General features: G+C 49.7%; 1 protein-coding gene across 1 annotated transcript in view; it reads right to left on the bottom strand.

Annotated features, from left to right (window-relative positions):
* The window catches only part of nav3 (neuron navigator 3), a 463,067-nt gene that overhangs the window by 93,520 nt on the left and 342,293 nt on the right, over nt 1–27,254 (bottom strand). Inside the window, exons 19-20 of the mRNA XM_070900107.1 lie at nt 20,111–20,299; nt 7,479–7,531 (exon numbers count right to left, since the gene is read on the bottom strand). Coding sequence (XP_070756208.1) covers nt 7,479–7,531; nt 20,111–20,299 — 242 coding nt within the window. The remainder of the gene's footprint in view (nt 1–7,478; nt 7,532–20,110; nt 20,300–27,254) is intronic.

Genomic DNA, 27,254 nt, shown 5'->3' with positions numbered 1-27,254 from the left:
TTGGCAAACTTGGTGTCATATTTGACACTGAAATGAGCTTTCGACCACACATCCGCAGCATAACTAAAACCGTCTATTTCCACCTCTGTAACATCGCCCGTCTCCGCCCCTGCCTTAGCTCATCCGCTGCTGAAGCCCTGTTATCTCTAGACTTGACTATTCCAATGGCACTCCTGGCTGGCCTCCCACACTCTACCCTACGTAAACTCGAGGTGATCCAAAACTCGGCTGCCCGTGTCCTAACTCGCACCAAGTCCCGCTCACCCATCACCTCCTGTGCTCGCTGACCTACATTGGCTTCCGGTTATGCAATGCCTCAATTTCAAAATTCTCATCCTTATTTTCAAATCCCTTCGTGGCCTCGTCCCTCCCTATCTCTGTAATCTCCCCCAGCCCCACAACCCTCCGAGATATCTGCGCTCCTCTAATTCTGCCCTCCTGAGCATCCCTGATTATAATCGCTCCACCATCGGTGGCCGTGCCTTCTGTTGCCTGGGCCCCAAGCTCTGGAACTCACTCTTTCCTCCTTCAAGACACTCCTTAAAACATGCCTCTTTGACCAAGCTTTTGGTAATAACATAATAAATAGGAGCAGGAGTAGGCCAGTGGCCCCTCGAGCCTGCTCTGCCATTTAATAAGATCATGGCTGATCCGATCATGGACTCAGCTCCACTTCCCTGCCTGCTCCCCATAACCCCTCACTCCCTTATCGTTCAAAAATCTGTCTATCTCCGCCTTAAATATATTCAATGACCCAGCCTCCACAGCTCTCTGGGGCAGAAAATTCCACAGATTTACAACCCTCTGAGAGAAGAAATTTCTCCTCATCTCTGTTTTAAATGGGCGACCCCTTATTCTGAAACTATGCCCCCTAGTTCTAGTCTCCCCCACGAGGAGAAGCATCCTCTCTGCATCCACCTTGTCGAGCCCCCTCAGAATCTTATGTGTTTCATTTGCGCTAATTTCTACTTATGCGGTTCGGTGTCAAATTTTTATCGCACAATACTCCTGAAAGGCGCCTTGGGATGTTTCATTACGTTAAAGGCGCTATATAAATACAAGTTATTATTGTTGACTATAAACTCCAAGGCTGATGTTGGCTGGCTGTAAGGCTGGACAGGTGTGTGTTCAGGACACACACTGAGATAGGCACAGTTTGCAAACTGGAAGGCAGCCCAACATCAAGGTGAGAGGAAACAGTTTTGGAAGTTGGTTGAAAGTCTTCCAAAGTTTTATTATTGAAGTTGGCGAGGAGCCAACTGCTGACAGATGGGTAGGAGACAGCAAAGGATTGGCTTGCCGGAGATTTAATCCCTACTCGATTCCGGAATCAAAGAAAACAATTTGACCCAGAATTTGCTGACAAAATAAAAGGAAGACTCGCATTAATACAGCGCCTTTCACGACCACCGGACATCTCAAAGCACTTTACAGCCAATTAAGTACTTCTGGAGTGTAGTCACTGTTGTGATGTGGGAAACATGACAGCCAATTAGCACACAGCAAGCTCCCACTAACATCAATGTGATAATGACCCAGAAAATCTGTTTTTTGTTATGTTGATTGAGGGATAAATATTGGCCCAGGACACCGGGGATAACTCCCCTGCTCTGCTTCGAAATAGTGCCGTGGGATCTTTTACTTCCACCTGAGAGGGTAGACAGGGCCTCGGTTTATCGTCGTATCCGAAAGACAGCACCTCCAACAGTGCAGCGCTCCCTTAGCACTGCACTGGAGTGTCAGCCTAGATTCAAGTCCCTGGAGTGGGACTTGAACCCACAACTTTCTGACTCAGGGGTGAGTGTGCTGCCCACTGAGCCACAGCTGATAATACTTAACTCATTCTTGGGATATGGGCGTCGCTGGCAAGGCCAGCATTTATTGCCCATCCCCAATTGCCCTCAAGAAGGTGGGGGTGCTTGCTTGAATACAACTGTGTCTCGCTGGGCCATTTCAGAGGGCAGTTAAGAGTCAACCACATTGCTGTGGGACTGGAGTCACGTATAGGCCAGACTGGGTAAGGGCAGCAGATTTTCTTCCCTAAAGACCATTAGTGAACCAGTTGGGTTTTACGACAATCTGATAGCTTCATGATCACCATTACTCATACTAGCTTTTTATTCCAGATTTATTTAATGAACTGAATTTAAATTCTCCAGCTGCCGTGTTGGGATTTGAAATTGTGTCTCCGGATCATGAGTCCAGACCCCTGGATTACGAGTCCAGTAACATAACCACAATGTCACCGTTCCCGATAATGGTGATGTTAACAGCGATCTCCGTTATTAGCCCAAAGATTGTCCGGCAACTGTGGTGAGGGAGGGATTCCCCGTGGGTTGCAAATCGTCACAAGATGCTGGACGATTTCCATCGCTCCGCCATTAGCCTCAGGAAGTGGCTGCATTTGTGCATTAATTACTCGTTAAACTCGCTGCAGAATGTTAGGGACAGCATAAGGACCTTTTTAAACATAGAAACATAGAAAATAGGTGCAGGAGTAGGCCATTCGGCCCTTCGAGCCTGCACTACCATTCAATAAGATCATGGCTGATCATTCAACCTCAGTACCCCTTTCCTGCTTTCTCTCCATACCCCTTCATCCCTTTGGCTGTAAGGGCCACATCTAACTCCCTCTTGAATATATCTGATCTGACCTCAACAACTTTCTGTGGTAGAGAATTCCACAGGTTAACAACTCTCTGAGTGAAGAAGATTCTCTTCACCTCGGTCCTAAATGGCTTACCCCTTATTCTTAGACTGTGACCCCTGGTTCTGGAACTCCCCAGCAACGGGGACATTCTTCCTACCTCTAACCTATCCAGTCCCGTCAGAATTTAATATGTTTCTATGAGATCCCCTCTCAATCTTCTAAACTCCAGTGGATATAAGCCCAGTTGATCCAGTCTCTCCTCATATGTCAGTCCTGCCATCCCGGGAATCAGTCTGGTGAACCTCCGCTGTACTCCCTCAATAGCAAGAACGTCCTTCCTCAGATTAGGAGACCAAAACTGAACACAATATTCACCAAGGCCCTGTACAACTGCAGTAAGACCTCCCTGCTCCTATACTCAAATCCCCTCGCTATGAAGGCCAACATGCCATTTGCTTTCTTCACCAACTGCTGTACCTGCATGCCAAACTTCAATGACTGATGTACCATGACACCCAGGTCTCGTTGCATCTCCCTTTTTCCTAATCTGTCACCATTCAGATAATATTCTGTCTTCCTGTTTTTGCCACCAAAGTGGATAACCTCACATTTAACCACAGTATACTGCATCTGCCATGTGTTTGCCCACTCACCTAACCTGTCCAAGTCACCCTGCAGCCTCTTAGCTTGTAGGGAACATAAAAAATGACTACAAAAGCTTCTATAGATATGTGAAGTGGAAAAGATTAGTGAAGACAAACGTAGGTCCCTTGCAGTCAGATTCAGATGAATTTATAATGGGGAACAAAGAAATGGCAGACCAGTTGAACAAATACTTTGGTTCTGTCTACACGAAGGACAACACAAATAACCTTCCGGATGTACTAGGGAGCCGAGGGTCTAGTGAGAAGGAGGAACTGGAGGATATCCTTATTAGGCGGGAAATTGTGTTAGGAAAACTGATGGGATTGAAGGCCGATAAATCCGCGGGGCCTGATAGTTTGCATCCCAGAGTATTTAAGGAAGTGGTCCTAGAATTAGTAGATGCATTGGTGATAATTTTCCAACAGTCTATCGACTCTGGAGCAGTTCCGATGGACTGGAGGGTAGCTAATGTAACACCACTTTTTAAAAAAGGAGGGAGAGAAAATGGGTAATTATAGACCAGTTAGCCTGACATCAGTAGTGGGGAAAATGTTGGAATCAATTATTAAAGATGAAATAACAGCGCATTTGGAAAGCAGTGACAGGATCAGTCCAAGTCAACATGTTTCCAGTAGAGTGGACAAGGGAGAACCAGTTGATGTGGTGTATTTGGACTTTCAGAAGGCTTTCGACAAGGTCCCACACAAGAGAGTAATGTACAAAGTTAAAGCACATGGGATTGGGGGTAGTGTGCTGATGTGAATTGAGAACTGGTTGGCAGACAGGAAGCAAAGAGTAGGAGTAAATGGGTACTTTTCAGAATGGCAGGCAGTGACTAGTGGGGTACCACATGGTTCTGTGTTTATATTGTACATTAATGATTTAGACCAATGGATTAAATGTAGTATCTCCAAATTTGCAGATGACACTAAGTTAGGTGGCAGTGTGAGCTGCGAGGAGGATGCTATGAGGCTGCAGAGTGATTTGGATAGGTTAGGTGAGTGGGCAAATGCATGGCAGATGAAGTATAATGTGGATAAATGTGAGGGTATCCACTTTGGTGGTAAAAACAGAGAGACAGACTATTATCTGAATTGTGACAGATTAGGAAAAGGGAAGGTGCAACGAGACCTGGGTGTCATGGTACATCAAGCATTGAAGGTTGGCATGCACGTATAGCAGGCGGTTAAGAAAGCAAATGGCATGTTGGCCTTCATAGCGAGAGGATTTGAGTACAGGGGCACGGAGGTGTTACTACAGTTGTACAGGGCCTTGGTGAGGCCACACCTGGAGTATTGTTTTGGTCTCCTAACTTGAGGAAGGACATTCTTGCTATTGAGGGAGTGCAGCAAAGGTTCAGCAGACTGATTCCCGGGATGGCGGGACTGACATATCAAGAAAGACTGGATCAACTGGGCTTGTATTCACTGGAGTTCAGAAGAATGAGAGGGGATCTCATAGAAATGTTTAAAATTCTGACAGGTTTAGACAGGTTGGATGCAGGAAGAATGTTCCCAATGTTGGGAAAGTCCAGAACCAGGGGTCACAGTCTAAGGATAAGGGGTAAGCCATTTAGGACTGAGATGAGGAGAAACTTCTTCACCCAGAGAGTGGTGAACCTGTGGAATTCTCTACCACAGAAAGTTGTTGAGGCCAATTCACTAAATATATTCAAAAAGGAGTTAGATGTAGTCCTTACTACTAGGGGGATCAAGGGGTGTGGCGAGAAAACAGGAATGGGGTACTGAAGTTGCATGTTCAGCCATGAACTCATTGAATGGTGGTGCAGGCTCGAAGGGCCGAATGGCCTACTCCTGCACTTATTTTCTATGTGTCTATGTTTCTATGATTTATGAAAGGGAAATCATGCTTGACAAATCTTCTGGAATTTTTTGAGGATGTAACTAGTAGAGTGGACAAGGGAGAACCAGTGGATGTGGTGTATTTGGACTTTCAAAAGGCTTTTGAGTAGGTCCCACACAATTAAAGCACCTGGTATTGGGGGTAATGAACTGATGTGGATAGAGAACTGGTTGGAAGACAGGAAGCAGAGAGTCGGGATAAACGGGTCCTTTTCAGAATGGCAGGCAGTGACTAGTGGAGTGCCGCAGGGCTCGGTGCTGGGACCCCAACTATTTACAATATACATTAATGATTTAGATGAAGGAATTGTGTGTAATATCTCCAAGTTTGCAAATGACACTAAACTGGGTGGCAGTGTGAGTTGTGAGGAGGATGCTAGGAGGCTGCAGGTTGACTCGGACAGGTTAGGTGAGTGGGCAAATGCATGGCAGATGCAGTATAATGTGGATAAATGTGAGGTTATCCACTTTGGGGGCAAAAACACAAAGGCAGAATATTATCTGAATGGCGGCAGATTAGGAAAAGGGGAGGTGCAATGAGACCTGGGTGTCATGGTACATCAGTCATTGAAAGTTGGCAGGTACAGCAGGCGGTGAAGAAGGCAAATGGTATGTTGGCCTTCATAGCTAGGGGATTTGAGTGTAGGAGCAGGGAGGTCTTACTGCAGTTGTACAGGGCCTTGGTGAGGCCTCACCTGGAATATTGTGTTCAGTTTTGGTCTCCTAATCTGAGGAAGGACATTCTTGCGATTGAGGAAGTGCAGCAAAGGTTCACCAGACTGATTGCCGGGATGGCAGGACTGACATATGAGGAGAGACTGGATCGACTGGGCCTATATTCACTGGAGTTTAGAAGGATGAGAGGAGATCTCATAGAAACATATAAAATTCTGGCGGGACTGGACAGGTTAGATGCAGGAAGAATGTTCCCGATGTTGGGAAAGTCCAGAACCAGGGGACATAGTCTAAGGATAAGGGGTAGGCCATTTAGGACTGAGATGAGGAGAAACTTCTTCACTCAGAGAGTTGTTAACCTGTGGAATTCCCTGCCGCAGAGAGTTGTTGATGCCAGTTCATTAGATATATTCAAGAGAGAGATAGATATGGCCCTTACAGCTAAAGGGATCAAGGGGTATGGAGAGAAAGCAGGAAAGGGGTACTGAGGTGAATGATCAGCCATGATCTTATTAAATGGTGATGCAGGCACGAAGGGCCGAATGACCTACTCCTGCACCTATTTTCTATGTTTCTTTCCTCCAACCACTGTCTGTCCCACCTGTGACAGAGACTGTAATTCCCGTACTGGACTGTTCAGTCACCTAAGAACTCACTTTTTGAGTGGAAGCAAGTCTTCCTCGATTTCGAGGGCCTGCCTATGATGATGATGATGGGTATACATATCAGGAAAGGATGAACAGGCTGGGTCTCTTTTCTGTTGAAAACAGAAGGCCGAGGGGTGACCTAATAGAGGTCCTTAAAATTCTGAAAGCTTTTGACAGAGTAGATATAGAGAGAATGGGGCTGAAATTCAGCCTCCTCGAAATGGCCCCTTACCGCCGCAAAGCTGCGGTGAATCGCCAGAGTCAATCAGCTGCCGATTTTGGTCGAATGGCCACCACCAGCCAAATTCAGCTCGGGGATTTTGCTGGCGGTCCCCAATTCCGCCCCGATGCCGGCGACCGTCCTTAGTGCGTCATGAAAGCGCGCACCGCCAATCTCCCGCACCTCCGTCTAAATTCACCTGTAAAAATCTTCGGGCCGCGCGGTGCCCCCCGGACAGCTTTCTCTGTCGACGCGCTGTGTTTGCAATATGTGTGCAGCAACTGCTCCGCAGCGCTCATTCACGGGGAAGGTGCACTGCCGCGGCCGCCATTTTTTTTTGTTGGGTCAGCCGACTGCCTGGTCGGGCCGACGATTATGGTCCCCGGCTTCGGTGCCAGGCCGCTGGCCCGGCCAAAACCCATGCCTGGCGGCCCAGTGGGCCCAAGTTTAAAAATGGCAAAGGGGAGAGACGCGGTGACGCACACGCGTCGTGACGTCACCAGCGCCAACGGCCGGCGACTCCGCCCCGCCGCTCCAGCGTGCTCACCGCTGCGCTACCGTCCCCGTTATGATCGGCTTCCAGCCGTTGCTGATAGATTCAGATGAGGGAGGACGGGAGGAGGCTCGAGTGGGGCATAAATACCGACATGGACTGGTTGGGCCGAATGGCCTGTTTCTGTGCCACAGATTCGATGTAATTACTGGTGTACAGTCACAGTGCAAGTTCGCAACACAAGCCCAATGCAGGTTATCCGTACCTGGTGGCGGAATATACTTACTGTGGAGTAAAGAGATGATGTGCTTGAAACCAGTGATAGCGATGACCCGTGGACTGGAAAATACAAGGAGAGAAATCATTCAGTATTCACCTACACACTCAGAATACAAATCTTACTCTATCTGCACCTCATGAAAACTCCAGTCACAATGGAGTACCCCGAGTTAAGAACATCTTGTCAACGACACAGAGTGCTGGAACAGTGTTCCTCACGGGGTGACTCCCTAATCTTAGCCACGCCCTCATGGCCATGGAGAGGGACAGAGTGAGGACTAGGGTCAGCCGTGGCTCAGTGGGCAGCACTCTCGCCTCTGGGTCAGAAGGTTCTAGGTTCAAGTCCCACTTGAGGGACTCGCAGTGCAGTGCTGGGGGAGTGCTGCACGATTAGAGGTGCCGTCTTTAAGATCTGACATTAAACCGAGGTCCCATCTGCTCCGGCGGGTGGACGCAAAAAATCCCACGCCGCTTTTTCGAAGAAGAGCAGGGGAGTTATCCCCGATGTCCTGGGGCCAATATTTATCCCTCAATCACCATCACTAAAAAAACACATCTGGGTCATTATCACATTGCTGTGTGTGGGAGCTTGCTGTGCGCAAGTTGGCTGCCGCGTTTCCCACATTACAACAGTGACTACACTCCAAAAGTACTTCATTGGCTACAAAGCCCTTTGAGACGTCCGGTGGTCGTGAAAGGTGCTATATAAATGCAAGTCTTTTAAGTACTTATTGCATTGGGGGGGTGAAATAAAGAAAGGAAAACTTGCATTTATATAGCGACTCTCACAACCACCAGACATCCCAAAGCGCTTTACAGCCAATGAAGTACTTTTGGAGTGTGCTCGCTGTTGTAATGTGGGAAACGCGGCAGCTAATTTGCGCACAGCAAGCTCCCACAAACAGCAATCTGATAATACATCAATGATTTAGATGAGGGGATTAAAGGTAGTATCTCCAAATTTGCGGATGACACTAAGTTGAGTGGCAGTGTGAGCTGCGAGGAGGATGCTGTGAGGCTGCAGAGCGACTTGGATAGGTTAGGTGAGTGGGCAAATGCGTGGCAGATGAAGTATAATGTGAATAAATGTGAGGTTATCCACTTTGGTGGTAAAAACAGAGAGACAGACTATTATCTGAATGGTGACAGATTAGGAAAAGGGGAGATGCAAAGAGACCTGGGTGTCATGGTACATCAGTCATTGAAGGTTGGCATGCAGGTGCAGCAGGCGGTTAAGAAAGCAAATGGCATGTTGGCCTTCATAGCAAGGGGATTTGAGTACAGGGGCAGGGAGGTGTTGTTACAGTTGTACAGGGCATTGGTGAGGCCACACCTGGAGTATTGTGTACAGTTTTGGTCTCCTAACCTGAGGAAGGACATTCTTGCTATTGAGGGAGTGCAGCGAAGGTTCACCAGACTGATTCCCGGGATGGCGGGACTGACCTATCAAGAAAGACTGAATCAACTGGGCTTGTATTCACTGGAGTTCAGAAGAATGAGAGGGGACCTCATAGAAACATTTAAAATTCTGACGGGGTTAGACAGGTTAGATGCAGGAAGAATGTTCCCAATGTTGGGGAAGTCCAGAACCAGAGGTCACAGTCTAAGGATAAGGGGTAAGCCATTTAGGACCGAGATGCGGAGGAAATTCTTCACCCAGAGAGTGGTGAACCTGTGGAATTCTCTACCACAGAAAGTTGTTGAGGCCAATTCACTAAATATATTCAAAAAGGAGTTAGATGAGGTCCTTACTACTAGGAGGATCAAGGGGTATGGCGAGAAAGCAGGAATGAGGTACTGAAGTTGAATGTTCAGCCATGAACTCATTGAATGGCGGTGCAGACTAGAAGGGCCAAATGGCCTACTCCTGCACCTATTTTCTATGTTTCTATGTTTCTATGACCCGATAATCTGTTTTAGTGATGTTGATTGATGGATAAATATTGGCCCCAGGACACCGGGGAGAACTCCCCCTGCTCTTCTTCGAAATGTGATCTTTTACGTCCACCTGAGAGAGCAGACGGGGCCTCGGTTTAATGTCTCATCCGAAAGACGGGGAAATCAGGAGGTGTAATACGAGTGATGGGCCACTGTAGCACGCCTCCCACCTGTCAGTCCAGGAGCAGAGTGGGCTGGGAGCCTGGCAACAATCCCTTCTCTGAATGAAGAAGCAGAGCGCCAACACAGAGGCCAAAGCAGAGCGGGCGGAGAAAACAAAACCCAAAACAGGCAAGTCAAAGGGTCTTCATCGTTTGCTTTCAGTGCAAGTGTGCCCACACTGAAGGGTGACTTCTCATTACGGATCCTGCCCGTTATCAGGTACAAAGTCCTCGAGTGTGGGAATCCAGAACTCGGGGACTCGATCTTAAAATTACAGCTGGCTCGCTGAGGCGTGAAATCAAGAAGCGCTTCTTCACACAAAAAGGGATCAAGTTTGCAAGAAGATCGAACTGTGACGGATGTTAATTTTGCCACACATGGGCTGGAAATTCGGTGAGATCGAGCTCCTCACGCGGGTCGGAACAGGGACGGTAGAGGGTTTGCAGCCGCGAGCTCCGGCCTTTGCGCCGCTTGCCAAATTTAGCGTGCCAGAACCGGCGGCGTTGAGGAGTATCACCCGGGAGCACCGCGCCGGTGTGCAACGCCCCCCCGGTATTGACACAGATTCGAAATCTGTTTTGCGCTGCACCTGTAGCGCCCCCTAGTGACCCCGCCAGAGAAAGCGGGCGGACCGAGCTGTCCCGGGGCGGCGAGGGAAGGAATGTGCGTGAGGTAAGCGTGACTGGTTGCATTTTTCATTTTTTTTTTGCGGTTTACCATTATTTGGGTTGAGTAACGTACAGGAAATGTTTTTTGTTCCGATTTTTGCAGGGAGGCCTCTCTTAGCGCGCGACGAATCTGGCTCTTTAGCTCGGGATATTCAGTTGCTCATCCGGCCTAACGCCCCGAGAGAAGTGTGGAACACCTCCCTTAGCGCTCCGCCCCACTCTCAGGGGCACAACCATTGAACTTGTTGGCTGCCGACGCAAGCCATTTCCCGGCGCTAAGTTTATCCACCGCCTGACATTAACGCCTTGAAAAACCTCCAACCGAATCTCCAGCCCCATCTGTTACAGTTTGTTCTTCTTGTAAAGAGTAAGTGCACTTTGTCGGCTATTTTCGTGGGGAAGCACTTCTTCACACAAAAGGACAACAGAAATCTGGAATTCTCTTCCCCGATTGAAGCTGGTACAATCGGAGCTTTCAAGACTGACAGCGATGGATCCATCAAAGCTCTGATTGTCCCAGCTTCAATTGGGCAAGAGAATTCCAGATTTCTGCTGTCCTTTTGTGTGAAGAAGTGCTTATTAGGTCAGGGTATCAAGGGATCTGGAGGAAAAGCGGGTAAATGGGGTTGAGGTACAGATCAGCCAGGAGCTAACTGATTGGAGGAGCAGGCTCGAAGGACTCCTCCTGTTCCTCTGTTCCAAACCAATGGTCATCAGCATTTTGAAACCTTCGTTTCTATGCCGTCAGATGGTCCTAGCTCTCCCTTACTGCTGAAAACTGCTCCAGTCCCACTTCCCAGCTGACCCTCCCCTCTGCCCTTTGAACTCTGATCTATTGTGTCTTTCATAGGAACCCACCATTCAATGGGATCAGGGCTGATCTGTGACCTTAACCCATATATCCGCCTTTGCCCCATATCCCTTAATGCCCTAAGTTAACAAAAATCTATCAATCTCTGATTTAAAATGAACAATTGATCTAGCATCAATTGCCGACTGCGAAGAGAGTTCCAAAGTTCTGCCACCCTTTGTGTGTAGAAGTGTTTCCTAATTTCACTCCTGAAAGGTCTGGCCCTACTTTTTATACTATGTGCCCCCTAGTCCTAAAGTCCCTAACCAACGGAAATAATTTATCTTTATCTTTCCTTTCTGTTCCCTTTAATATCTTGAAAATGTCAATCAACTCACCTTCTAAATTCATTGATAAGCTTCATTTACATGGACGTTAATGTTGAGTTCACCAACATTTGCTAAGATTATAAAACTAGCAGACACTTCAACAAGCTCCTGAATTAATATCATAATTCATTTGAAAGGAGTCAATAAATGTCTCGGTGCACGTATTCCCGAGTTCTGTCACAGAACTACCACCAGATGGACCTCTAGTTTATTAAATCAATGATTAAGAGTTTCCAATTACATTTCTACATTGTAAATCTGCTGTGTATTTTGACTGCGGGGAGAGAGCACTTGGATGTGATGGCTTGCTTCATGGTTGTGCCCTTGTCAAACCCGGACTCCAGGATTCAGGTGGGTCAGGGAGTGGATGGGAGGCCTTACCTAGTTTTGGGTTGGTTGTCTTGGCTGGCTTACTGTTGTCGAGTCTGCATTCTCCTCCTCAAAATGTTGGATATTGGATGCTTAATCAAGCTCCTCTACTCTCCTCCTCATTACTTCAGTTAAATTTATTTTGTTTTGTCTTATAACCCTCCTTGTGAAGCGCCTCGGGATGTTTTACCATTGTTAACGGTGCTATATAAATGCAAATTGTTGTTGTTGCAATTGTTGGAGTGACTGGAGAAGCTGGGATTGTTCTCCCTAGAGCAGAGAAGGTTAAGGGGAGATTTAATCGAGGTGTTCAAAATTATGAGGGTTTTGATAGGGTAAATAAGGAGAAACTGTTTCCACTTGGCAAGAGGGTCAGTAACCAGAGGACACAGATTTAAGTAATAGAAACATAGAAACATTGAAACATAGAAATTAGGTGCAGGAGTAGGCCATTCGGCCCTTTGAGCCTGCACCACTATTCAATATGATCATGGCTGATCATGCAACTTCAGTACTCCTTTCCTGCTTTCTCTCCATACCCTTTGATCCCTTTAGCCGTAAAGGGCCACATCTAACTCCCTTTTGAATATATCTAATGAACTGGCCTGAACAACTTTCTGTGGTAGAGAATTCCACAGGTTCACAATTCTCTGAGTGAAGAAGTTTCTCCTCATCTCGGTCCTATATGGCTTACCCCTTATCCTTAGACTGTGACCCCTGGTTCTGGACTTCCCCAACATCAGGAACATTCTTCCTGCATCTAACCTGTCCAATCCCGTCAGAATTTTATATGCTTCTATGAGATCCCCTCTCATTCTTCTAAATTCCAGTGAATTTTAGCTGGAATTGGCAAAAGAACCAAAGGGGAAAATGAGGGGAATGTTTTTACGCAGCGAGTTGTTGTGATCTGGAACGTGCTGCCTGAAAGGATGGTGGGAGCATATTCAATAGTAACTGTGAAGAGGGAATTGGATAAATGCTTGAAGGAAAAAAAAATTGCAAAGCTATGGGGGAAGAGCAGGGAGAGTGGAACTAATGGCATCACTCTTTCAAAGAGCCGACACAGGCATGATGGGCCGAATGGCCTCCTTCTGCATCGATACTATTCGCCTCAACCACTCCCTGTGGCAGTGAGATGAGGGGGTTACCTTATGATGATAGATTGAGTAGACTGGGTCTTTACTCGTTGGAGTTCAGAAGGATGAGGGGTGATCTTATAGAAACATTTAAAATAATGAAAGGGATAGACAAGATAGAGGCAGAGAGGTTGTTTCCACTGGTCGGGGAGACTAGAACTAGGGGGCACAGCCTCAAAATACGGGGGAGCCAATTTAAAACCGAGTTGAGAAGGAATTTCTTCTCCCAGAGGGTTGTGAATCTATGGAATTCCCTGCCCAAGGAAGCAGTTGAGGCTAGCTCATTGAATGTATTCAAGTCACAGATAGATAGATTTTTAACCAATAAGGGAATTAAGGGTTATGGGGAGCGGGCGGGTAAGTGGAGCTGAGTCCACGGCCAGATCAACCATGATCTTGTTGAATGGCGGAGCAGGCTCGAGGGGCTAGATGGCCTACTCCTGTTCCTAATTCTTATGTTCTTATGAGTTCCACATTCTCATCACTCTCTGGGTAAAGAAGTTTCTTCTGAATTCCCTATTGGATTTCTTGGTGACTATCTTATTGTGATGACAGTGTTACAATGGGATTAGCGTATAAGATTAGAGAAGTCTTACTACAATTGTACTTAAGTGGAGACATTCGTTATGTATCGACTCTGATCAAAGCCTTTCAGAATTTTGAAGAGCTCGATTAGGTCATCCCCTCAGCTGTCTGTTTTCCCAGCCTATTCGTCCTTTCCTGATGCTCAGGCTTCTCGGCCCGAAAACAGGCCCAGACTAATTTCTCGTCAAAACGTTTCAACGCTCAAACTGTCCCCTGAATGAGCAAACTCAATGAGAAGCAACGAATTGAGATCCAGCCCTTGCTTTGGTGTAAAGCTCACTGATGCGTCATTCCGAGCCTCAATAAAACTGCACCAAGGTACCGCTCTTAAACGCATCAAGGAATAATGGAAAAAACAGGAAGAGTTATCTTCTATTATATTGCCCAACTGCGCGGGTGTGTGGAGATTTGACATTTGCAATTCTGCGAATGAGTTTTGTTGTCTTGAAGCCTAAACTCACCAGCGCAGTTTCAAGCGCCTTTTGGCCACGATTTCCCGGGAGCGGAAACTCTACCTCAAAACCTTTTTACATAACATAAGAACATAAGAACCAGGAGCAGGAGTCGGCCATTCGGCCCCTCGAGTCTGCTCCGCCATTCAATAAGATCATGGCTGATCTGATCTTGGCCTCAACTCCACTTCCCTACCTGCTCCCCATAATCCTTCACTCCCCTATCATTCAAAAATCTATCTCCACCTTAAATCTATTCAGCTCCCTGGGGTAGAGAATTCCACAGGTTCATGACCCTCTCAGAGAAGAAATTCCTCCTCATCTCCGTTTTAAATGGGCAACCCCTTATTCTGAAACAATGTCCCCTAGTTCTAGATTCCCCCACGATGTGAAACATCCTCTCTGCATCTACCCTGTCATAGAATCAGCGAAATATACAAGTTTACAGCATGGAAGGAGGCCATCGTGTCCGTGCTAGCCAACAAGAGGCTATCCAGCCTAATCTCACTTTCCAGCTGTAGGTCTGTAACCCTGCAGATCACGGTACTTCAAGTACACATCCAAGTACTGCTTAAATGTGGTGAGGGTTTCTGTCTCTACCACCCTTTCAGGCAGTGAGTTCCAGACCCCCACAACCTTCAGCGTTAAGAAATTTCCCCTCCAATCCCCTCTAAACCTTCTACCAATTACTTTAAATCTATGCCCCCTGGTTGTTGACCCCTCTGCTAAGGGAAATAGGCCTTTCCATCCACTCTATCTAGGCCCCTCATAATTTAATATAGCTCAATGAGGTCTCCCCTCAGCCTCCTCTGTTCCAAGGAAAACAAACCCAGCAGGTAAAGGGTCCACAGCCAGATAGGGAATGGAAGACCAGCAGGAAGAGCAGTGCAAGGAAGGTAGTGCAGGGGTCCCCTGCGGTCATCCCCCTGCAAAACAGATACACCGCTTTGGGTACTGTTATGGGGGATGACTCATCAGGGGAGGGCAGCAGCAGCCAAGTTCATGGCACCGTGGCTGGCTCTGCTGCACAGGAGGGCAGGAAAAAGAGTGGGAGAGCAATAGTGGTAGGGGATTCAATTGTAAGGGGAATAGACAGACGATTCTGCGGCTGCAACCGAGACTCCAGGATGGTATGTTGCCTCTCTGGTGCAAGAGTCAAGGATGTCTCGGAGCGGGTGCAGGGAATTCTGAAAAGGGAGGGTGAACAGCCAGTTGTTGTGGTGCATATAGGTTCCAATGATATAGGTAAAAAACGGGATGAGGTCCTACGAGACAAATTTAGGGAGCTAGGAGCTAAATTAAAAAGTAGGACTTCAAAAGTAGTAATCTCAGGATTGCTACCAGTGCCACGTGCTAGTCAGAGTAGGAATCGCAGGATAGCTCAGATGAATACATGGCTTGAGGAGTGGTGCACAAGGGAGAGATTCAAATTCCTGAGACACTGGAACCGGTTCTGGGGGAGGTGGGACCAGTACAAACTGGACGGTCTGCACCTGGGCAGGACCAGAACCAATGTCCCAGGGGGAGTGTTTGCTAGTGCTTTTGGGGAGGAGTTAAGCTAATATGGCAGGGGGATGGGAACCTATGCAGGGAGACTAAGGGAAGTAGAATGGGGGCAGAAGCAAAAGATAGAAAGAAGAAAAGTAAAAGTGGAGGGCAGAGAAACCCAAGGCAAAAAGCAAAAAGGGCCACATTACAGCAAAATTCTAAAGGGGCAAAGTATGTTAGAAAGACAAGCCTGAAGGCTCTGTGCCTCAATGCGAGGAGTATTCGGAATAAGGTGGACGAATTAACTGCGCAGATAGCAGTTAACGGGTATGATGTAATTGGCATCACGGAGACATGGCTCCAGGGTGACCAAGGCTGGGAACTCAACATCCAGGGGTATTCAACATTTAGGAAGGATAGACAGAAAGGAAAAGTAGGCGGGGTGGCATTTCTGGTTAAAGAGGAAATTAATGCAATAGTAAGAAAGGACATTAGCTTGGGTGATGTGGAATCGGTATGGGTGGAGCTAGGGAATACCAAGGGGCAGAAAACGCTAGTGGGAGTTGTGTACAGACCACCAAACAGTAGTAGTAAGGTTGGGGACGGCATCAAACAAGAAATTAGGGATGCATGCAATAAAGGTACAGCAGTTATCATGGGTGACTTTAATCTACATATTGATTGGGCTAACCAAACTGGTAGCAATGCGGTGGAGAAGGATTTCCTGGAGTGTACTAGGGATGGTTTTCTAGACCAATATGTCGAGGAACCAACTAGGGAGCTGGACATCCTAGACTGGGTGATGTGTAATGAGAAAGGACTAATTAGCAATCTTGTTGTGCGAGGCCCCTTGGGGAAGAGTGACCATAATATGGTAGAATTCTTTGTTAAAATGGAGAGTGACACAGTTAATTCAGAAACTAGGGTCCTGAACTTAAGGGAAGGTAACTTGGTGAGGCGTGAATTGGCTAGAATAGACTGGCAAATGATACTTAAAGGGTTGACGGTGGATAGGCAATGGCAAACATTTAAAGATCACATGGATGAACTTCAGTAATTGTACATCCCTGTCTGAAGTAAAAAATAAAACAGGGAAAGTGGATCAACCGTGGCTAACAAGAGAAATTAAGAATAGTGTTAAATCCAAGGAAGAGGCATATAAATTAGCCAGAAAAAGCAACAAACCTGAGAACTGGGAGAAATTTAGAATTCAGCAGAGGAGGACAAAGGATTTAATTAAGAGGGGGAAAATAGAGTACGAGAAGAAGCTTTCTGGGAACATAAAAACTGACTGCAAAAGCTTCTACAGATATGTGAAGAGAAAAAGATTAGTGAAGACAAATGTAGGTCCCTTGCAGTCGGATTCAGGTGAATTTATAATGGGGAACAAAGAAATGGCAGACCAATTCAACAAATATTTTAGTTCTGTCTTCACGAAGGAAGACACAAATAACCTTCCGGAACTACTAGGGGACCGAGGGTCTAGTGAGAAGGAGGAATTGAAGGATATCCTTATTAGGCGGGAAATTGTGTTAGGGAAATTGATGGGATTGAAGCCCGATAAATCCCCAGGGCCTGATAGTCTGCATCCCAGAGTATTTAAGGAAGTGGCCCGAGAAATAGTGGATGCATTGGTGATCATTTTCCAACAGTCTATCGACTCTGGCTCAGTTCCTATGGACTGGAGGGTAGCGAATGTAACACCACTTTTTAAAAAGGGAGGTAGAGAGAAAGCGGGTAATTATAGACCGGTTAGCCTGACATCAGTAGCGGGGAAGATGTTGGGATTAATTATTAAGGATGAAATAGCAGCGCATTTGGAAAGCAGTGACAGGATCGATCCAAGTCAGCATGGATTTATGAAGGGGAAATCATGCTTGACAAATCTTCTGGAATATTTTGAGGATGTAACTAGTAGAGTGAACAAGGGAGAACCAGTGGATGTGGTGTATTTGGACTTTCAAAAGGCTTTTGACAAGGTCCCACACAAGAGATTGGTGTGCAAAATCAAAGCTCATGGTATTGGGGGTAATATACTGACGTGGATAGAGAACTGGTCGGTAGACAGGAAGTAGAGAGTGGGGATAAACGGGTCCTTTTCAGAATGGCAGGCAGTGACTCGTGGAGTGCCGCAGGGCTCAGTGCTGGGACCCCAGCTCTTTACAATATACATCAATGATTTGGATGAAGGAATTGAGTGTAATATCTGCAAGTTTGCAGATGACACTAAGCTGGGTGGCAGTGTGAGCTGTGAGGGGCACGCTAGGAGGCTGCAGTGTGACTTGGACAGGTTAGGTGAGTGGGCAAATGCATGGCAGATGCAGTATAATGTGGATAAATGTGAGGTTATCCACTATGGGGGCAAAAACGCGAAGACAGAATATTACCTGAATGGCGGCAGATTAGGAAAAGGGGAGATGCAACGAGACCTGGGTGTCATGGTTCATCAGTCATTGAAAGTTGGCATGCAGGTACAGCAGGCGGTGAGGAAGGCAAATGGTATGTTGGCCTTCATAGTTAGGGGATTTGAGTATAGGAGCAGGGAGGTCTTACTGCAGTTGTACAGGGCCTTGATGAGGCCTCACCTGGAATATTGTGTTCAGTTTTGGTCTCCTAATCTGAGGAAGGACGTTCTTGCTATTGAGGGAGTGCAGTGAAGGTTCACCAGATTGATTCCAGGGATGGCTGGACTGACATATGAGGAGAGACTGGATCAACTGGGCCTTTATACATTGGAGTTTAGATGGATGAGAGGGGATCTCATAGAAACATATTAGATTCTGACGGAATGGGAAGGTTAGATGCGGGTAGAATGATCCCGATGTTGGGGAAGTCCAGAACCAAGGGACACAGTCTTAGGATAAGGGGTAGGCCACTTAGAACTGAGATGAGGGGAAACTTCTTCACTCAGAGTTTTTAACCTGTGGAATTCCCTGCTGCAGAGAATTGTTAATGCCAGTTCATTGGATATATCCAAGAGGGAATTAGATATGGCCCTTACGGCTAAGGAGATCATAGGGTATGGAGAGAAAGCAGGAAAGGGGTACTGAGGGAATGATCAGCCATGATCTTATTGAATGGTGGTGCAGGCTCGAAGGGCCGAATGGCCTACTCCTGCACCTATTTTCTATGTTTCTATCCAATCTGTTCTCATAGCTAAGATTCTCCATTCCTGGCAACGTCCTCGTTAATCTCCTCTGTACCCTCTCCAGTGCAATCATGTCCTTCCTGTAATGCAGTGACCAGAACTGCATGCAGTGCTCCAGCTGTAGCCTAACCAGTGTTTTATACTGTTCAAGCATAACCCCCTCATCCCTTGTATTCTATGTCTTGGCTAATAAAGGCAAATATTCCATATGCCACCTTATCTACCTGGCCTGCTACTATCAGGGATCTGTGGACAAGCACTCCCAGGTCCCTTTGTTCCTCTACACTTCTCAGTGTCCTACCATTTAATGTGTGTTCCCTTTCCTTGTTAGCCCTCCCCAACTGCATTACCTCACACTTCTCTGGATTAAATTCCATTTGCCACTGTTCTGCCCACCTAACCAGCTGATTGGTATCTTCCTGCAGTCTACAGCTTTCTTCTTCATTATCAACCACACAGTCGATCTTAGTATCATCTGCAAACTTCTTAATCATACCCCCTATATTCAAGTTTAGATCATTGATATATACCACAAAAAGCAAGGGACCCAGTACTGAGCCCTGCGGAACCCCACTGGAAACATCCTTCCAGTCACAAAAACATCCATCAACCATTACCCTTTGCTTCCTGCCTCTGAGCCAATTTTGAATTCAACTTGCCACTTTGCCCTGGATCCCATGGGTTTTTATTTTTGTACCAGTCTGCCATGTGGGACCTTATTAAAAGCTTTGCTAAAATCCATATACACTACATCATATGCACTGCCCTCATCGACCCTTCAGGTTACATCCTCGAAAAATTCAATCAAGTTAGTCAGACATGACCTTCCCTTAACAAATCCGTGCTGACTGTCCTTGATTAATCCGTGTCTTTCTAAGTGAAGATTTATCCTGTCCTTCAGGATTTTTTCCAATAATTTTCCCACCACTGAGGTTAGGCTGACTGGCTTGTAATTACTTGGTCTATCCCTTTCTCCCTTCTTAAACAAAGGTACCACATTAGCAGTCCTCCAGTCCTCTGGCACCACACCTGAAGCCAGATTGGATTGGAAAATGATGGTCAAAGCCTCTGCTAATCCCTCTTTTGCTTCGCTTAACAGCCTGGGATACATTTCATCGGAGTTGGGGACTTATCCACTTTCAAAGCTGCTAAACCTCTTAATACCTCCTCTCTCACTATGTTTATTTCATCTAATATTTAATATTAAGCCACCTCAGAATCTTATATGTTTCAATAAGATCACCTCTCATTCTTCTAAACTCCAATGAGTACAGCCCCAACCTGCTCAACCTTTCTTCATAAGACATCCCCTTCATTCCAGGAATCAACCGAGTGAACCATCTCTGAACTGGCTCCAACACAAGTATATTCTTCCTTAAAGGGGATAAATAAATCATTTAAATCATTTTGCTCCGTGTCCTTTGTTTTCCCAGTCTCGCGCCGTTTGCCCCTGGCGGGATAGGATGGCTCCCTTGGACAGAATACACAGAACTTGGAGGTAGATGTAAACCAACCTTCTTCCAGGCTGCCCCGGAATGATCCGGACCGGCTCATTGTCCGCGGCCTTTCTTCCAGGGAATTGGCGCTCCCGCACAGCTGAGCATCTCCGTACAGGTCGAAGGAGGAGTCCTGCGTGGGAATACTGTTGGATCGCATCATGTTGGAGCCCGAGAGGTGAAACTGGGATATTGCTGTCGGGCTCACTGCAATCCAAACAAACAAAAATCTTAGCACTCCGCGACCATCAAATGAAAGACTCGCCCCTGGCGTGGGCAGCGATCACCAGAAGGAATGGGACAGTAAAGGAAAGAGCTTGCATTTATATAGCGCCTCAAGACACCCCACAGCACTTTACAGCCAATTTTAAAGTGTAGGTCACTGTTGTAATGTAGGAAACGCGGCAGCCAATTTGCACACAGCAAGCTCCCACAAGCAGCAATGTGATATAGGAACAGGTGCAGGCCGTTTATCCCCCTTGAGCCTATTCCACCATTCAATGAGATCATGGACAATCAGAACTTAACGACAAATAATCTCTTTTAGTGATCTTGGTCGAGGGATAAATATTGGCCCCAGGACACCTTGCTCTTCTTCGCATAGTGGCCGCGGGATCTTTTACACCACCTGAGAGAGCAGACGGGGCCTCGGTTTAATGCCTCATTTGAAAGACGGCACCTCCGACAGTGCAGCGCTCCCACAGTACTGCCCCTCCGACAGTGCAGGGCTCCCTCAGTACTGCCCCTTCAACAGTGTGGCACTCCCACAGTACTGCCCCTCCGACAGTGCAGGGCTCCCTCAGTACTGCCCCTTCAACAGTGCGGCACTCCCACAGTACTGCCCCTCCGACAGTGCAGGGCTCCTTCAGTACTGCCCCTCCGACAGTGCAGCGCTCCCACAGTACTGCCCCTCCGACAGTGCAGCGCTCCCTCAGTACTGCCCCTCCGACAGTGTAGCGCTCCCTCAGTACTGCACCTCCGACAGTGCGGCGCTTGCTGAGTACTGACCCTCCGACAGTGCAGCGCTCCCTCAGTACTGCCCCTCCGACAGTGCGGCGCTTGCTCAGTACTGACCCTCCGACAGTGCAGCGCTCCCTCAGTACTGCCCCTCCGACAGTGCAGCGCTCCCACAGTACTGCCCCTCCGACAGTGCAGCGCTCCCTCAGTACTGCCCCTCCGACAGTGTAGCGCTCCCTCAGTACTGCACCTCCGACAGTGCGGCGCTTGCTGAGTACTGACCCTCCGACAGTGCAGCGCTCCCTCAGTACTGCCCCTCCGACAGTGCGGCGCTTGCTCAGTACTGACCCTCCGACAGTGCAGCGCTCCCTCAGTACTGCCCCTCCGACAGTGCAGCGCTCCCTCAGTACTGCCCCTCCGACAGTGCAGCGCTCCCTCAGTACTGCCCCTCCGACAGTGTAGCGCTCCCTCAGTACTGCCCCTCCGACAGTGCAGCGCTCCCTCAATACTGCCCCTCCGACAGTGCGGCGCTCGCTCAGTACTGCCCCTCCGACAGTGCGGCGCTTGCTCAGTACTGCCCCTCCGACAGTGCAGCGCTCCCTCAGTACTGCCCCTCCGACAGTGCAGCGCTCCCTCAATACTGCCCCTCCGACAGTGCATCGCTCCCTCAGTACTGCCCCTCCGACAGTGCGGCGCTCCCACAGTACTGCCCCTCCGACAGTGCAGCGCTCCCTCAATACTGCCCCTCCGACAGTGCAGCGCTTCCTCAGTACTGCCCCTCCGACAGTGCGGCGCTCCCTCAGTACTGCCCCTCCGACAGTGCAGCGCTCCCTCAATACTGCCCCTCCGACAGTGCGGCGCTCCCACAGTACTGCCCCTCCGACAGTGCAGCGCTCCCTCAATACTGCCCCTCCGACAGTGCAGCGCTTCCTCAGTACTGCCCCTCCGACAGTGCGGCGCTCGCACAGTACTGCCCCTCCGACAGTGCGGCGCTCCCACAGTACTGCCCCTCCGACAGTGCAGCGCTCCCTCAGTACTGCCCTCCGACAGTGTAGCGCTCCCTCAGTACTGCACCTCCGACAGTGCGGCGCTTGCTGAGTACTGACCCTCCGACAGTGCAGCGCTCCCTCAGTATTGCCCCTCCGACAGTGCGGCGCTTGCTGAGTACTGACCCTCCGACAGTGCAGCGCTCCCTCAGTACTGCCCCTCCGACAGTGCGGCGCTTGCTCAGTACTGACCCTCCGACAGTGCAGCGCTCCCTCAGTACTTCCCCTCCGACAGTGCAGCGCTCCCTCAGTACTGCCCCTCCGACAGTGCAGCGCTCCCTCAGTACTGCCCCTCCGACAGTGTAGCGCTCCCTCAGTACTGGCCCTCCGACAGTGCAGCGCTCCCTCAGTACTGCCCCTCCGACAGTGCGGCGCTTGCTCAGTACTGCCCCTCCGACAGTGCGGCGCTTGCTCAGTACTGCCCCTCCGACAGTGCAGCGCTCCCTCAGTACTGCCCCTCCAACAGTGCAGCGCTCCCTCAGTACTGCCCCTCCGACAGTGTAGCGCTCCCTCAGTACTGGCCCTCCGACAGTGCAGCGCTCCCTCAGTACTGCCCCTCCGACAGTGCGGCGCTTGCTCAGTACTGCCCCTCCGACAGTGCAGCGCTCCCTCAGTACTGCCCCTCCGACAGTGCAGCGCTCCCTCAATACTGCCCCTCCGACAGTGCATCGCTCCCTCAGTACTGCCCCTCCGACAGTGCGGTGCTCCCACAGTACTGCCCCTCCGACAGTGCAACGCTCCCTCAATACTGCCCCTCCGACAGTGCAGCGCTTCCTCAGTACTGCCCCTCCGACAGTGCGGCGCTCCCACAGTACTGCCCCTCCGACAGTGCAGCGCTCCCTCAGTACTGCCCCTCCGACAGTGCAGCGCTCCCTCAGTACTGCCCCTCCGACAGTGCAGCGCTCCCTTAGTACTGCCCCTCCGACAGTGCGGCGCTCCCTCAGTACTGCCCCTCCGACAGTGCGGCGCTTGCTCAGTACTGCCCCTCCGACAGTGCGGCGCTTGCTCAGTACTGCCCCTCCGACAGTGCAGCGCTCCCTCAGTACTGCCCCTCCGACAGTGCAGCGCTCCCTCAATACTGCCCCTCCGACAGTGCAGCGCTCCCTCAGTACTGCCGCTCCGACAGTGCGGCGCTCCCACAGTACTGCCCCTCCGACAGTGCAGCGCTCCCTCAATACTGCCCCTCCGACAGTGCAGCGCTTCCTCAGTACTGCCCCTCCGACAGTGCGGCGCTCCCACAGTACTGCCCCTCCAACAGTGCAGCGCTCCCTCAATACTGCCCCTCCGACAGTGCAGCGCTCCCTCAGTAATGCCCCTCCGACAGTGCAGCGCTCCCTCAGTACTGCCCCTCCGACAGTGTAGCGCTCCCTCAGTACTGCACCTCCGACAGTGCGGCGCTTGCTGAGTACTGACCCTCCGACAGTGCAGCGCTCCCTCAGTATTGCCCCTCCGACAGTGCGGCACTTGCTGATTACTGACCCTCCGACAGTGCAGCGCTCCCTCAGTACTGCCCCTCCGACAGTGCGGCGCTTGCTCAGTACTGACCCTCCGACAGTGCAGCGCTCCCTCAGTACTGCCCCTCCGACAGTGCAGCGCTCCCTCAGTACTGCCCCTCCGACAGTGCAGCGCTCCCTCAGTACTGCCCCTCCGACAGTGTAGCGCTCCCTCAGTACTGGCCCTCCGACAGTGCAGCGCTCCCTCAGTACTGCCCCTCCGACAGTGCGGCGCTTGCTCAGTACTGCCCCTCCGACAGTGCGGCGCTTGCTCAGTACTGCCCCTCCGACAGTGCAGCGCTCCCTCAGTACTGCCCCTCCAACAGTGCAGCGCTCCCTCAGTACTGCCCCTCCGACAGTGTAGCGCTCCCTCAGTACTGGCCCTCCGACAGTGCAGCGCTCCCTCAGTACTGCCCCTCCGACAGTGCGGCGCTTGCTCAGTACTGCCCCTCCGACAGTGCGGCGCTTGCTCAGTACTGCCCCTCCGACAGTGCAGCGCTCCCTCAGTACTGCCCCTCTGACAGTGCAGCGCTCCCTCAATACTGCCCCTCCGACAGTGCATCGCTCCCTCAGTACTGCCCCTCCGACAGTGCGGCGCTCCCACAGTACTGCCCCTCCGACAGTGCAGCGCTCCCTCAATACTGCCCCTCCGACAGTGCAGCGCTTCCTCAGTACTGCCCCTCCGACAGTGCGGCGCTCCCACAGTACTGCCCCTCCGACAGTGCGGCGCTCCCACAGTACTGCCCCTCCGACAGTGCAGCGCTCCCTCAGTACTGCCCCTCCGACAGTGTAGCGCTCCCTCAGTACTGCACCTCCGACAGTGCGGCGCTTGCTGAGTACTGACCCTCCGACAGTGCAGCGCTCCCTCAGTACTGCCCCTCCGACAGTGCGGCGCTTGCTCAGTACTGACCCTCCGACAGTGCAGCGCTCCCTCAGTACTGCCCCTCCGACAGTGCAGCGCTCCCTCAGTACTGCCCCTCCGACAGTGCAGCGCTCCCTTAGTACTGCCCCTCCGACAGTGCGGCGCTCCCTCAGTACTGCCCCTCCGACAGTGCGGCGCTTGCTCAGTACTGCCCCTCCGACAGTGCGGCGCTTGCTCAGTACTGCCCCTCCGACAGTGCAGCGCTCCCTCAGTACTGCCCCTCCGACAGTGCAGCGCTCCCTCAATACTGCCCCTCCGACAGTGCAGCGCTCCTTCAGTACTGCCCCTCCGACAGTGCGGCGCTCCCACAGTACTGCCCCTCCGACAGTGCAGCGCTCCCTCAATACTGCCCCTCCGACAGTGCAGCGCTTCCTCAGTACTGCCCCTCCGACAGTGCGGCGCTCGCACACTACTGCCCCTCCAACAGTGCAGCGCTCCCTCAATACTGCCCCTCCGACAGTGCAGCGCTCCCTCAGTAATGCCCCTCCGACAGTGCAGCGCTCCCTCAGTACTGCCCCTCCGACAGTGCAGCGCTCCCTCAGTACTGCCCCTCCGACAGTGCAGCGCTCCCTCAGTACTGCCCCTCCGACAGTGCAGCGCTCCCTCAATACTGCCCCTGCGTGTTTAGTGTGTGTTTTTTTTCCCCAATAATAGAAATGAGAACTGGTAGATACGGAGTTATTGCTATTAATGGGAAAGCTGTGGAATACTGTACCTGATTGGCTGAGCAGTCACACGTGACTGCACCTTCTCCGGGGGAACCTGGAGGAGGGGAGCGCGCTCCGCAGCGCGGGAAGAGAAGGCGCCCACATCGGAATCCCACGCTCCTCCCCGGTCCACCGGGTACTTTCATAGAAATGTTTCAGGTCGGAGGCAATTGCCCGCGGGAAGCCTCCGACCACAATTTCTGGGCCAAATAAGATCACGGCTGATCTTCGACCTCAACTCCACTTTCCTGCCCTATCCCCATATCCCTTGATTCCCCTAGAGCCCAAAAAAAAACAATGTTGTCTGATTGGGACTCTTGTCAAGCGTCTTGCGATGTTTATCTGTATTAACGGCGCTGAATAAACATAGCGCGTGCAGTCACTATGCGTGTGATGCCGTGCTTACCATGCAGAACCACATATGAGGCCTGCACACACAACCGGGATTTGATCTAACATAAGCTAAATAGCACTTTCACAAAGAACCCATTGTAAACACACAAACCGACTTCAGAAGAGAAACATTAATGAACTAATGGAGTACAGCTGGAAAGGAAAATTTCTCCCTGCTGCTTTAAGACTCACTGGAGCATGAATACAGTCACAGTTACTGATGAATTATATTACAAGAACTAAGCCTAATAGGGCCCAATTAACCAGGAACCAGCTCCACTTATTCAGCACTTAACAGACACTTGACAGCCTTCCCAGCTCAAACATCGAACCCAACACCCTCCAGAACCACCATTTTATTTTATTCCATATTTCCCTTACAAATTCCAGGCTGTTACAATCAGGATTAAATTCGCGTTCACTTTCAAACTGTCTGTAATGGATGGCAATCAATCTCCACTGATTCTGTAACGGGACACATTCCAGCTCAAACTGTGTAAAAGTTGAGAATCACAAACCACGGATCGATCCTCCGCACAGGCAGGAGTGAGACCAGAACTTTCTCCCCAGTCGATCTATTGAAGCGCTTTCAATCGGAAGGGGCTCACTGGTTGGTGCTCTCAAAATCCTGTGCTGGTTCACCTGCTGTTGTTCCTCACTCCACAATCCCTGTTTCCTTCCAGCTGTGGAACTTTATCAATCACTCCGCCATTTACCAGGAGATCATCAGTCCGGTTCCCCACATTGTCCAACCGCTGGTTACAGCAAACTGCGCCACATCCAACCACCATTCCCATTTTTCCGGACAGCAGGTGCTAGAAATGATACTGCGATTCTCATCTACCCCTCACTAGACCCAGCTTTCGTTTCTTTTCTTGACCCATTGTCACCTCGCACCATCATCCAGTTTGTCTCTTAATCTCTCCTGCTTTCCACCCAATCACAGACCTTCGCTTTTATTCTTTTACACGTTTCTGCGGCTGCAACCGAGACTCTAGGATGGTATGTTGCCTCCCCGGTGCAAGGGTCAAGGATGTCTCGGAGCGGGTACAGGGCATTCTGAAAAGGGAGGGAGAACAGCCAGTTGTCGTGGTGCATATAGATACCAACGATATACGTAAAAAAAACGGGATGAGGTCCTACAAGGCGAATTTAGGGAGCTAGGAGCTAAATTAAAAAGTAGGACTTCAGAAGTAGTAATCTCAGGATTGCCACGTGCTAGTCAGAATAGGAATTGCAGGAGAGCTCAGATCAATACTGAGGAGTGGTGCAGCAGGGAGGGATTCAAATTCCTGGGACATTGGAACCAGTTCTGGGGGAGGTGGGACCAGTACAAACCGGACGGTCTGCACCTGGGCAGAACCAGAACCAATGTCCTAGGGGGAGTGTTTGCTCGTGCTGTTGGGGAGGAGTTAAACTAATACGGCAGGGGGATGGGAACCTATGCAGGGAGACAGAGGGAAGTAGAATGGGGGCAGAAGCAAAAGATAGAAAGAGAAAAATTAAAAGTGGAGGGCAGAGAAACCTAAGGCAAAAAGCAAAAAAGTCCACATTATAGCAAAATTCTAAAGGGGCAAAGTGTGTTGGAAGGACAAGCCTGAATGCTCTGTGCCTCAATGCGAGGAGTATTCGGAATAAGGTGGA

The sequence above is a fragment of the Pristiophorus japonicus genome, chromosome 15 (assembly GCF_044704955.1).
Source record: "Pristiophorus japonicus isolate sPriJap1 chromosome 15, sPriJap1.hap1, whole genome shotgun sequence".
Taxonomy (NCBI): Eukaryota; Metazoa; Chordata; class Chondrichthyes; family Pristiophoridae; genus Pristiophorus; species Pristiophorus japonicus.
The sequence above is the reverse complement of the archived record's forward strand: the minus strand, read 5'-3'. Positions and strand labels throughout refer to the sequence as shown.